Source organism: Leopardus geoffroyi, chromosome D1, assembly GCF_018350155.1.
Source record: "Leopardus geoffroyi isolate Oge1 chromosome D1, O.geoffroyi_Oge1_pat1.0, whole genome shotgun sequence".
In the NCBI taxonomy this organism is placed as follows: domain Eukaryota; kingdom Metazoa; phylum Chordata; class Mammalia; order Carnivora; family Felidae; genus Leopardus; species Leopardus geoffroyi.
Window position 1 is genome coordinate 107053542 of NC_059329.1, and position 12665 is coordinate 107066206.

Here is a 12665-nt window from a genome sequence, read left to right on the forward strand (position 1 = left end):
CTGGGTCCCGCCCTCTGCACCTCGCTGCTTTTTCTGAGCTTCAAGGGGTGCCCCTCTCTTTCTGCCCCTTTCTCCCATCCCCTGCCTCCTTTCTGGTGACCGCAGCTGGGCCCTGGCATTTTTAGCCGATGCCGAAATGGAGCCTCAAGGGACTGTAATCTTGCAAAAGGGAGAAAAGTGGAGGAAGGGGCAGGGAAACGAGGGGAAGAGATGAAAACCTCATGGCAGGAAGGGAGTAGGGAATGGGAAGCCACGGAATGGTGGCCAAGAAGCGGGGGCGGGGCTTCTCCTGGGACCTGCCCACGTGCACCATCACCCCTGCCTTTGACTGGGGAGAGCTCCCATGGGGGCCCCAGAAACCACAAACCCTCCGAGGCCTTAGAAGAGCCTGCCTCTGCCCTCCCTCTGCGACAGCTCTGTGCTCCAGACCCGGGTGTACACGGTGGGGGCTGGGAGCTGGTTGGCCAGCTGCTTAGTTAGTTCAAGCTTCCTGCTCCTGGACTCGGATTTCTGCTGCCAGCCCCAAGCCAGCCGGTGGGACTGGAGCTGGGGTGTGGACCAGGGGTAGACCGCTGCCCGCACCTGCCCTCCCAGGCCGGCTCCAGGAGGCACTGGGGCCCGGCTGGGCCAGGTGAGGCTAACAGCTGGGAGAGCTGTCCTGGCACCAAGGATCCTGCCAGGGGGAAAGCGAGTCAGTGGGGGCAGGGCTCCTGGAATCCGGATCAGCAGGTCGAGCTGGAGGCCCTCCACCCCCATGTCACCCGGAGAAAAACCGGACCCACTTCCTGACACCTTCATCCTGCAGCCACCAGTTTTCCACCCGGTGAGCAGCCACTGTGGTCTGGAATCTCCAGGTTTCGGGGCTCCCCCCACCCCAGTGGGGCCCAGACTCCCCGGCGGTGGGTGGAGAGGCCTTTAATCTTGGGCCCTTCTCCCCCTGCACCTGCCCACGGACTCTGGAAGGCCCTCCTGAGCTTAGCAAAGTAGCTGACCAGCTAATTCCCATTTGGGTGGGAACGATCGTTGAGCTCACAGGGTCCTCACATTTTAAAAGCAGTAGAGCCTGCTGGGAGTCAGTGCTGTGCTCCTGCTGCAAGACACGGGGCTGGGAGGCTCTGGGCTCCGGGGTAGTACCCCTGGGGGGAGCCACTGAGTACCTAGGGTACTCTCCTCTCCAGCCTGGAAGAGAGTCAGGTTATCCAACTCAGGGATGGCCCTGGGGGTCCCCTCACTTCCTCCTCTTGCTCAGTGCCCTCACAGATTTTCTATTTTTTTGTTTTCCTTTTAAATGTTTGCTTATCTTGAGGTGGGGAGGGGCAGAGACCGAGGGAGAGAGAGAATCCCAAGCAGGCTCCATGCTGTTAGCACGGAACCCAACACAGGGCTCGATCTCACCAACCGTGAGATCGTGATGCAGGTGGAAACCAAGAGTGGGGCGCTTTACCAGCTGAGCCACCCAGGTGCCCCCATGCAGATTGTCTGAAGTCTGGCCCTGCTTTACGGAAGGCTGAATGCCCAGCACACTCTGCCGTCCCCTCACTGAGCACTAATTATCACTTTCTCTTTACTTGGCCCTCTCCCCCCAGGAGAGCTGCATCACGTCCCTAGTTATAGGCCAGGCCCAGAGCCTGGGAAGTGGGAGGGACTGAGGTGCTGAGCCCGGTCAGCTGTGGGCCCTCTGGAGCCTGTGGGGCTCCAGCATCTCCCCAGTTGCCCGAGTAACGGGGTGCAGCCGCTGCCCAGGTCACGACCACTCCTCTCTTTGCACGCTGCCAGCTCCTGCCTGGAGGGCAGCACTGTTCGGGCTCAGCTCCTTCTAGATGGTTCGGGCTTCTAAAGGCTCCTGCGAGCTGGAGAACACACGTATGCCCACGCGTAGCTGCTACGTGTTCACATTCGTTCTGCAGACACCTATTCAGAGCCCATGCTGTGCCCCGCCAGGCGCTGAGCACAGAAGGGGAAGACAGGGCTTCAGTTTTGAGCGGCCTGGGCCTCCCGGGCCCCTGGTCTCCCTTTAAGCCAGCCAACCACCAAGCCAGCCATGCGAGTGAAGTGTGCTGGGAACAGCAGGGAAGGGAAGGGAAAACTCGGGTGCCATAGTGGACAATGCTTGGAGAAGGTGTCGGAGAACCTTGAAAGTCAAGTTGGATCTCACAGCGTGGAGGGAGAGCACAGGAAGCAGGCCCGAAAAGGTAGGGACCGGTAAACGTGTGTGGTATGTTTTAGGAATTCCGCACAGCTTCTGTGTGGGGAAAGGTGAGCCTGGGAAGGAAGGCTGGGCCACCATTGGGTATCTCTCCAGGCGTCTATATCAAGGTCCCAACTTGTCCATCCCTCTGCCCGCCCAACCGCCCCCATTTTCTGGGCTCTGGCCAGTAAACGGTCCGCGAGAAACCTCAATACCAGGCTTCTAGAGGCCAAGATGGCATCCAATGGACAGCAAGCCTCACTTGGGCTTGTGCCCAAGGAGCTGGGGAGAGGGGCAGGGCTGGTGCTCCAAGGGGGCGATGGAACTGAACTCGGCCTCCCCAGGGCAACGTGGCTTTGACATGTGAAGGTCCAGGAAAGGGGAGAAGGTGGAAGAGAACAGACCTTTCAGAGAAAACTGATTTTTCCCCATGAGGGCGGTTTCTGTTTGGGGCTGGAGAGTCGAGTCGTCTCGTTCCTCTTCTCCCCCCACCCACCTGGTCCTAGTAAAGCCCCCTCTCCAACCCCGGACGGATAGGTCTCTCCCCCTTGTTCAGGTGGTTCCTTACGTGACGACAATTTTCGGTGGCCTGCGTGCAGGCAAGATGGTCACGCTCCAGGGAGTGGTCCCTCTCGACGCACGCAGGTAAGGGCGTGCTCCGTGGGGAGCTGGCGGCCCCTCTCTGCCTTCGGGGTCCCTGGGGGTCTCTGACCAGGGGTGCCCACCAGGTTCCAGGTAGACTTCCAGTGCGGCTGCAGCGTGCATCCCCGGCCGGACATCGCCATCCACTTCAACCCTCGCTTTCACGCCACCAAGCCCCACGTCATCTGCAACACCCTGTACCTCGAGCGCTGGCAGGCCGAGGCCCGGTGGCCCCGCCTGGGCCTGCAGAGAGGAGCCAGCTTCCTCATCCTCTTTCTCTTCGGAAATGAGGAAATGAAGGTGAGGGGGGAGGGCAGGCAGGAGAAGGAGAGCGGGCAGGGGGCAGGGAGAGAGAGCTCCACCTCGAGGCTTTCACCGCTGATGTGAACTCCTGCCAGAAAGACGCCAGGACCTTGACCTCCCCGGGGGAAAGGGGAGCTGGGGGGAGCCAGCAGCGGACGGAGGGCCCTGGGGTGGAGGGGTCACGCGGCCTCCTGGACCTCTACTTCCTCACCTGTGGATGGGGCTGCTGGGGCCGCTAGGGCAAACGAGGAACAGCGTGGGGAAAGTGCTGTGTCCCGGGCAGAGGGACACAGAGGGACAGTGAGAGGTGCATTGGTTCCAAGGCCAGGTCTGCCGCCTGCCAGCTGTGCAACCTCGGGACGGTCGCATAAGCTCCCCAAACCCTTGGGCACCTCGTCTGTAAATCGTGCCTGTCTCTTAGAGCTGATGTCAAGTTAAATGGGGGACATTCCAGGTGAGGGTGCCCACCGTGGCCTGGCACGTATCAATTCAGCGTGCATCCAGGGCTGCTGTGCTGTCTGTCCGTCCCTCCAGGTGAGCGTGAACGGACAGCACTTTCTCCACTACCGCTACCGGCTCCCGCTGTCCCGTGTGGACACCCTGGGCATATTTGGTGACATCTTGGTGGAGGCCGTTGGGTTCCTGAACATCAACGTGAGTTCCCTTGGGGCCAACGGACGTCCAAGTGGATGCGTAGACAGGCCCAGGTCCCCCCTGCCGCCCCAGACAGGCCCTGTCACACCAGTTACAACCAAGGTGGAAGGGGGCCATCAAGGTGCGGGATGCGAGCGGGATGAGAAGGGGACCACAGAAGGGGACCCAAGAGCAATGGCCAGGAAATGAATCACTCGGACACTTGGCACCATGGGGCCCAAACAGCAGCTAGCTATGCCATTCGCACCCGAGGAGCTTGTTAAACATGCAGATTCCGAGGGGCACCTGGGCGGTTCAGTCGGTTAAACGTCCGTCGCCGGCTCAGGTCACGATCTCGCGGTTTGTGAGTTCGAGCCCCGGGTCGGGCTCTGTGCTCACAGCTCGGAGCCCGGAGCCCGCTTCACGTTCTGTGTCTCCCTCTCTCGCTGCCCCTCCCCTGCCCGCGCTCTGTCCTTCTCTCTAAAAACCTAAGTAAACATTAAAAAAATAAATTAAAATCCCGTGTGTTGCTTTTTCTCTTTCCTGACAGCCATTTGCAGAGGGCGGCATTGAGTATCCGGTCGGATATGTGAGTCTCTGGGGAGCAAGGTCGGCCCTTGCGGTTCCAGCCACACTCGCTGAGCCACTGAGCTCCCTCCTCCCCCCTGGCCTGACCTGGTTGATAAGAGCCAGCTGCCCCTTCCGTCCCTGCACGGTTGCCATGGATACCGCTGGCCCCACTCCAATCCCAAGCCAGCCTGGCCTTTCCTCTCCCAGCCCAAGCTGGGGTGGCTTGGGAAGATGGGTGGGGTAGGCTGGCTGCCCAGTATGGCCATCAGAAGATCCCTCTGGGGGGTGGGGGCGGGGGGGTGCTTTCTGTTCCCAACCCGGGGAGGAAGCTGGGGTTGGCCTGCAGGACAGAAGGGGAGATGAGGCCCAAGGCCACACAATAAGTGAATGACAGACCCTCTCTCCGGTTCCTCCCCATTTTCCCAGAGCTGATGTGTGAATCCAAGAGGGCCCCCCTGGGGCTCCGATCATTCACCTGCATTGTCTTTAGAGAGATAAACCCCAAATGCCCTCAATTCTTAATAACAATATTAAGAGGCTCTCTCCCACCGAGCAAACACCACATGATCTCCATGCCCCCTCTCTTCCCTTGACAGCCCTTCCTGCTGAAGAGCCCCAGCCTGGTGAGTGACCTCCCGCCTGGGTCTGGTGGAGGTGTCGTCCTGGGAGGGCACCCCCCACCCACCCCCACCCCCGCCCTGGTGGGAAATGGCCTCGGCACCAAAGTCTCCCCTTCCTTTATAGAAGAAACCTGTGGGCTGCGGGTGGGCCAGGCTGTTTCCTGCTGAAGCTCCCGCTTCTTGTCTTTTCTCCATTGATTCTGCACACAATTATTTGATACTCTTCTGTGCCAGGCCCGGTGCCAGGCTCTAGGATAGAGGGACTAGCCAGTCTCAGCCCTCCAATGGATCGCAGGCTGGTGGGGGAGACAGAGCAGTGAACAGGCCATCACAATTCAGGGTGCAGCGCTGGGGGACATACCTGGTGCTCGGACCCCGGGAGAGGGGGGTGGCCACAGAGCTCTACCCTGAAGGGCCAGGGAGAGTCGAGCTCAGGAGACCACGCATGCAATAGGTATTTAATAAATGAGCAAAGCTGAGTCTTCTCCTGGCTGCAGGCCCAAGGTCAGACTTCCCCCGCTCCAGGGCTCCACGGCCCCTGGGGGGCGCCAGCCCTCCCCAAGCCCCTCTATGTGTCCCTTCTCACTTATCTCCGTCCCCCTACAGGAGGTGCCCTGCTCTCGGGCCCTTCCCAAGGGTCTCTGGCCGGGACAGGTGATCGTACTGCGGGGGCTGGTCTTGCCAGAGCCGAAGGAGTAAGTATGCAGATGGGAGGGAGAGAGAAGCAGCTCTGAGCCACGCACGAGCTTTGCAAGAATTTCCTCTTTCGTCTCCAACACCACCGCTCAATCGCCGAGTCTGTGGTTGGGACAGGTGCTCAGGCTGCCTCCATGGCCCCGACAGCCCCAGTGCTGGGAGTATCTTCCCCGCCGGTCCATCTGGGCGGGCCAAGCAGCCTCTCATCGCAGGTCCCAGCTGGGACTTCGGGAAAGGTCCTTTAAAGGCTCAGGCTGAGACCCAGAGGGCAAACTCCACCTCCCAGGGCGCCCCAGAGAGGAGGCATTGGGAGCTTGGAGCAACACACGAACTACACGGACGCTGCCTGACCTCTCCCACAGGGGGCGCTCCTGCTCCATTCCCTAAACCCCAGGGCTCCGAGCCAGACTAGTCTTTTCTTCCTTTCTCCCCTCCTTTCCTCCTTCTTGCTGGAATCATGCTGGATTTCGTGACTTTTCCGGGCCAGATCCCCCGGGTTTGACTTCTGCTGAGGACACTTCCTCCCTGTGCATCCTCAAGGCAGTTTCTTTTCCCTTCTGGGCTTCAATTTCCTTGTCTGTAAAAAAGTGGTCATAATACTGTCAGCTTCAGGGGTGGGTTCAGGCTTAGAATTGTGCCAAGCACATAGTAAGGGCTCCACAAATGTGGTAGTGGCACAATTGTCTCCGCGGAGGGGCAGGAGAGGAAGGAGCGTGCCCCGTATTCTCCCTTTCTGTTTTGATTTTGGTTTGGGGTTTTTTTTTTTTTTTTCAACGTTTATTTATTTTTGGGACAGAGAGAGACAGAGCATGAACGGGGGAGGGCCAGAGAGAGAGGGAGACACAGAATCGGAAACAGGCTCCAGGCTCTGAGCCATCAGCCCAGAGCCCGACGCGGGGCTCGAACTCACAGACCGCGAGATCGTGACCTGGCTGAAGTCGGACGCTTAACCGACTGCGCCACCCAGGCGCCCCTTGGTTTTGGTTTTTAAAGCACTGACCTCACTAGACTGTTGCCCTGCATGCTCTTGATCAGGCCTGCGAGCTCTGGGACAGGCTGGCAACACAGCCCTGGAGGGCACCGACCTCCCAAGCCTGGCACAACTGGGTTAGAATCCTGGTTTTGCCTCCTATAAACTATGTGCTCTTGGGGAAGTCACTACACCTCTCTGAGGCTGGAGTCCCGAGTTTCCCCATCAGAAGTAAAAGAGAAAGATTGTCTCCGTCGTAAAGGGAAAAGGAAAGAGTTCCCAGCGATAGGAGGAACACCCTCCCCAACAAAACTTGGAGACACGACACCAGCTTTACATCCTAGCTCAAAGTCTAATGGTCATTTATATATATATTTTTTGAGATTTAATGATCTATGTTAATTTTTTATCTTTTTTGAATCCAAATATATATTTTTTTCAGGAGTAGAATTTAGTGATTCATCATCACTTACATCTCCCTTACATATGACACCCAGTGATCATCCCAACCAGTGCCCTCCCTAATGCCCCTCACCCCCTCACCCCCTTAGCCCATCCCCCCACCCAACGCCCCACCAGCAACCCTCAGTTTGTTCTGTATTTAGGAGTCTCTTGTGGTTTGTCTCCCTCTCTGGTTTTATATTATTTTTGCTTCGCTTCCCTTACATTCATCTGTTTTGTATCTTAGATTCCACATATGAATGAAATCATATGATATTTGCCTTTCTCTGACTTATTTCATTTTGCAGAATGCACTTTAGTTCCATCCACGTCATTGCGAATGGCAAGATTTCATTCTTTTTCATTGTTGAGTAATATTCCATTGAATATATATACCACATCTTCTTTATCCATTCATCAGTTGATGGACACTTGGGCACGTCCCATGCTTCGGCTATTGTTGATAGTGCTGCTATAAACATTGGGGTGCATGCTCCCCGTCGAAACAGCACACCTGTATCTTTTGGATAAATACCTAGCAATGCATTTGGTGGATCGTAGAGTAGTTCTATTTTTAATTTTTTGAGGACCCTCCATATTGTTTTCCAGAGTGGCTGCACCAGTTTGCATTCCCACCAGCAGTGCAAAAGAGATCCTCTCTCTCCGCCTCCTCGCCAACATCTGTCGTTGCCTGAGTTGTTAACGTTAGCCACTCTGACAGGTGTGAGGTGGTATCTCATTGTGGTTTTGATTTGTGTTTCCCTGATGATGCGTGATGTGGAGCATTTTTTCATGTCGGTTGGCCATCTGGATGTCTTCTGTGGAGAAGTGTCTATTCATGTCTTTGGCCCCTTTCTTCACTAGATTATTTGGTTTTGGGGTGTTGAGTTTGAGAAGTTCTTTATAGATTTTGGACACTAACCCTTTATCTGCATGTCATTTGCAAATATCTTCTCCCGTTCTGTTGGTTGCCTTTTAGTTTTGTTGACTATTTCCTTTGCTGTGCAGAAGCTTTTTATCTTGATGTGGTCCCAATAGTTCATTTTTGCTTTTGTTTCCCTTGCCTCTGGAGACATGTCAAGAAGTTTCTGCAGCCGAGGTCAAAGAAGTTGTTTCCTGTTTTCTTGTCTAGGATTTTGATGGCTTCCTGTCTTATGTTTCGGTCTTTCATCCATTTTGAGTTTATTTTTGTGTCTGGTGTAAGAAAGGGGTCCAGGTTCATTTCTCTGCTTGTCGCTGTCCAGTTCTCCCAACACCATTTGCTGAAGAGACTGTCTTTTTTCCACTGGATATTCTTTCCTGCTTTGTCAAAGATTAGTTGGCCATACTTTTGTGGGTCCATTTCTGGGTTCTCTATTCTGTTCCATGGATCTGAGTGTTTTTGTGCCAGTGCCATACTGTCTTGATGCCTACAGCTTTGTAATACAGCTTGAAGTCCGGGATTGTGATGTCTCCAGCTTTGGTTTTCTTTTTCAGGATTGCTTTGGCTATTCGGGGTTTTTCTGGTTCCATCCGAATTTTAGGATTGTTTGTTCTGGCTCTGTGACGAATGCTCGTGCTATTTTGGTAGGAATTGCATTGAATACGTAGATTGCTTTGGGTAGTATCGGTATTTTAACAATACCTGTTCTTTCAATCCATAAGCATGGAATGTTTTTCCATTTCTTTGTATCGTCTTCAATTTCTTTCATAAGCTTTCTATAGTTTTCAGTGTACAGATTTTCCACCGCTTTGGTTGGGTTTATTCCTGGGCATTTTCTGGTTTTTACTATCGTTGTGAATGGGATCGATTCCTTGATTTCTCTTTCTGCCGCTTCATTATTGGTGTAGAGAAACGCAACCAATGAAAAGTCAAATGGTTGTTATTAGTGACACGGCAAGTCATTTAACTGCTCTTTCTCAAGGACATCGAATTCACATGTCCTCAGAGGCCTGACAGGTCCCAGAAATAGCGAAGCGCTGGGCTGGGAAGGCAAAGTGGAAAGAATATTTCCATAGACCCGCTCATGCCAGATCTTCTGATTATTTTAAAAGAGAAGCTGGCAGCCACTTTTGTACAAACCTTCTCAACTTTTGACCACAGTAGAAGTCGAAGAACACGATGGAACAGCCTGGACATTTCTCCAGGCCACTTCAGCCGTGGGCTGCCCACATCAAGACATAGCACGGTGCCTGGCATTTAGCAAGCCTGCAACAAATGTTGGCTGTTACTGTTGTTTTCTGGAAGCGACCGTGGCTTGAATTGGACAGAGAGAGTAGGAGTTAGAGGGCATGGAACTCGCCTGCATTAAACATCTGTCCTTTCCTCTCCAGCCCTCCCCCCAATCACTGAGGCTGTGGGGGTGTGGCTACAGCTGCTAAGAGGTTCCACAGAACTTCTCTAGGTGTCTGTTGGGGGGGGAGCCTGTTGCCCGGCCTGGGGCTGTGCTGGATAGGGCCAAGCTGGGGTGGGAACGCTGAATTCTTAGGCCAATGGGAAGACAAAGACTTTTCTGGGGAAGCACAAGGGCAAGGGTTTGGGGCTGGAGGCAGGGTCCCTGCCTTCCAAGCTTCTTCCCAGTGGTGAGCCCTTGACGGCCCCCACCCAAGGCTGGAAATGTACGGGGCGTCATTCCACCCAAGGCTGGAAATGTACGGGCCCAGGTCCAGCGGGATCCCTTTTCCACACGTTGCCCTCCCACGGGCATCCTGGCCTCCCAACTGTCAACCGCCTCCTGCTAAGGGGTCAGTCACCAGCAGCTTCGGGGGTTTTGTTTCAAAGGTGACTTTGGAAGCTCCCAAGACATGAGACAGAATCTGGCTCCCCTGTGAGGGGCAGACGCCAGGCAGCAGGAAGCCCCCCAGATCTGGCGTCCTACATTGTTCGCATCGCAGCCCAAAGCCCCACAGCTCTTACTAGTACCAGAGTCAGTCTCGGAACTTCTTGTCCCCATCGGTTATATGGGCCGATGAGCCTCCAGGCACAGGATTTCTGAGAGGACTCCGGAGAAGCTAACAGTAGGCGGTAAGACACCTCCTGAGTGCCAGGTACTTGCTAGATCTCCCGTCCGTTATCTCCTTTGTTCCTATCAGTGGCCCTATGAGATAGGTATTGTATTACATAGCAGTATTTTTAATTTTATTTTTATTCTTATTTTTTTAATGCTTATTTATTTTTGAGAGAGAGAGAGACAGAACGGGAGCAGGGGAGGGGCGGAGAAACAGAGGGAGACCCAGAATCCGAAGCAGGGTCCAGGCTCTGTCAGCTCGGTGCCCGACGTGGGGCTCGAACCCACGGACTGTGAGGTCATGACCTGAGCTGAAGTCAGACACTCAACCGACTGAGCCCCCTAGGCGCCCCCATAGTAGTATTTTCTAAACAATAGATGTGATTCGCGTCCTTATTACGTGCCAGGTCCCGTTCTCACACTTTACCTATGTTAACTCAGTTCTCACAACTCATGAGGCAGGGATGGTACTCTTCTCCCCACTTTACAGATGAGGAGACTGAGGCACAGAGACAGTGCCTTGCCCAAGCTCGCAGGACTAGAAAGTACCAGAGCAGAGCTGAAGCCGGGCAGCCTGGCTGTAACCCCTATAGCTATTTTCAAAACACTTAAGGCAACACCTGCCGTATGGTAAATACTGGTAAATACTGGCACTACTGATACAACGATCCCTATCTTGCCGAAGGGGAAATGAGGCTCCGACAAGGTCACGTGCTCCCCCGTGGTCCCCGGCCCCCGTGGCTGCAGCTGTGCTCAGGTCTCCCCACCCCTCCGAGCCGCCGAACCTTCCAGCTGCTCTCCCACATCCGCCCCTCCCCTCAGGGTCCGGCAGCCACAGCTCAGGGGCGGCCCCTTCTCCGACCCCCTCTTGCAGCATCACGCTGAGCCTGCGGGACGAGGCGGCTCACGTTCCTGTGACGCTCAGGGCTTCCTTCGCAGACAGAACTCTGGCCTGGATCGCGCCCTGGGGGTGCAAGAGGCTGATCTCGGCCCCCTTCCTGTTCTACCCCCGGCGATTTTTTGAGGTCAGTCCGAGCCGAGCGGCCTCATCCCGTCTGGCGGGAGCCGAAAGCTGCATTCCCGTGGGGAGCCAGGGGTGCGTCCTGGGGACGGAGGATGGGGGGCTGGGGCTAGAGCCTGCCAGAGAAAACATCTGTGCCCCGGCTCTCAACCCCCTACTCCCCAGACGCGGATTTAATTAATCGGGGCTGCCCCTGGCATTAGTGTTATTTATTTTTTTTAGATGAAATTTATTGTCAAACTGGTTTCCATACGACCCCCAGTGCTCATCGCGACAGGCGCCCTCCTCCATGCCCCTCACCCTCATTGGTGTTATTTAAAAAAAGAAAAAGCCCCCCTAACGACTCCAAAGTGCAGCCGGGGTTGAGCCCACTGCTCGAGGGCACGCAGCCGGCACAGAGGGTGAAACCGAGGCCCAGGGCTGAGACGATCCTTGCGGAAAGGTCACAGTGATCTGGTGGGTGACAAGCGGGGCACCCAGTCCTGCCCTTTCCCACCACCGGGCGCCCTACGGTTCCCGTCTTTGTGACCTCTGAGCGGAGGGCTTGCTGGGTGGGGCATCGGGCAGGCAGTGCACCGCCTGTCTGTCTGTCCGTCTGGGAGCCTGCAGGGCCCTCCTGTCCTTTTCCAGGTGCTGCTCCTGTGCCAGGAGGGAGGGCTGAAGCTGGCGCTCAACGGGCAGGGCCTGGGGGCCACCAGCGTGCACCGGCAGGTCCTGGAGCAGCTGCGGGAGCTCCGGATCAGCGGCAGCGTCCAGCTCTACTGTGTCCACTGCTGAGGAGTGAGCCAGGGGCCCCGCCAGGGAAGAGAAGGACCAGCCCGCGCCCGGCACCCCTCGATGCGGCTCCGCTCTCCTCCCTTCGATACACTCTGCGCCTGTCACCCCCCTGCTTTCCGAGGCCCCAGCCTGGGATTGGCACCCCCTGCGTGCACTCACATCTCATCCACAAGCACTCGGTCCCGGGGCCACGCTGTGTGCGAGGAAGGCTAAAAATGACTCTCCAGCGGGATGGCCGTGTGCCCGGCCGCGGTGCTACTGCTGTGATTCCTGGTATATCTGGGGCGTTCCTGGTATGTCTGTTTATACCATCTGATTCTGTGGCCTCCACTTCCGGTGCTATTTTTCCTTGTATTTTTCAGCTTGCCTACTTGCTGTCGGGTTGATGAAATCTTTATCCCCCTCCCTACCTTTTTTCTCTTCTACTGGGTCGGAAGTTATAACTGCATTTACACTTCTAGTGGTTTTCCTTACTTTTTCTTTTTCTTTTTCTTTACTGTTTATTTATTTATTTTGAGAGAGAGAGAGAGAAAGCAAGTGGGGGAGGGGCAGAGAGAGAGAGAGAGAGAATCCCAGGCAGGCCTCCACACTGTATCAGGACAGAGCCCGACACGGAGCTCCAACTCACGAACCGTGAGATCATGACCTCACCTGAAATCAAGAGCCAGACGCTCAGCCGACTGAGCCACGCAGGCGCCCCATTTTTTATCATTTTAGTAGTAGTAAGATTGACTTGGGGAATGGGTAAAATTCTGAGTTTTAACACGTACGGAGGTTTGTGTAACCACAACTGCCACAATCAGGACATGTGAAGACC

General features: G+C 55.4%; 1 protein-coding gene across 8 annotated transcripts; it reads left to right on the forward strand.

Annotated features, from left to right (window-relative positions):
- Positions 1-294: 294 nt before the first annotated feature.
- LGALS12 (galectin 12) lies at positions 295-12321 on the forward strand. Of its 8 annotated transcripts, none has more exons than XM_045485659.1 (10): positions 295-823; positions 1908-2192; positions 2788-2833; positions 2917-3130; positions 3668-3787; positions 4317-4355; positions 4933-4959; positions 5563-5651; positions 10990-11075; positions 11702-11809. In XM_045485659.1, exons 2-9 carry the CDS (start codon positions 2042-2044, stop codon positions 11072-11074), a joined length of 771 nt encoding a protein of 256 aa, XP_045341615.1. In that variant the 5' UTR covers positions 295-823; positions 1908-2041; the 3' UTR covers position 11075; positions 11702-11809. The 8 variants fall into 8 exon arrangements, with proteins under 8 accessions (XP_045341615.1, XP_045341606.1, XP_045341607.1 ...); XM_045485650.1 differs by having other exon boundaries at positions 313-823; positions 10925-11075; positions 11702-12321; XM_045485651.1 differs by having other exon boundaries at positions 313-823; positions 2020-2192; positions 10925-11075; positions 11702-12321.
- Positions 12322-12665: the final 344 nt, after the last annotated feature.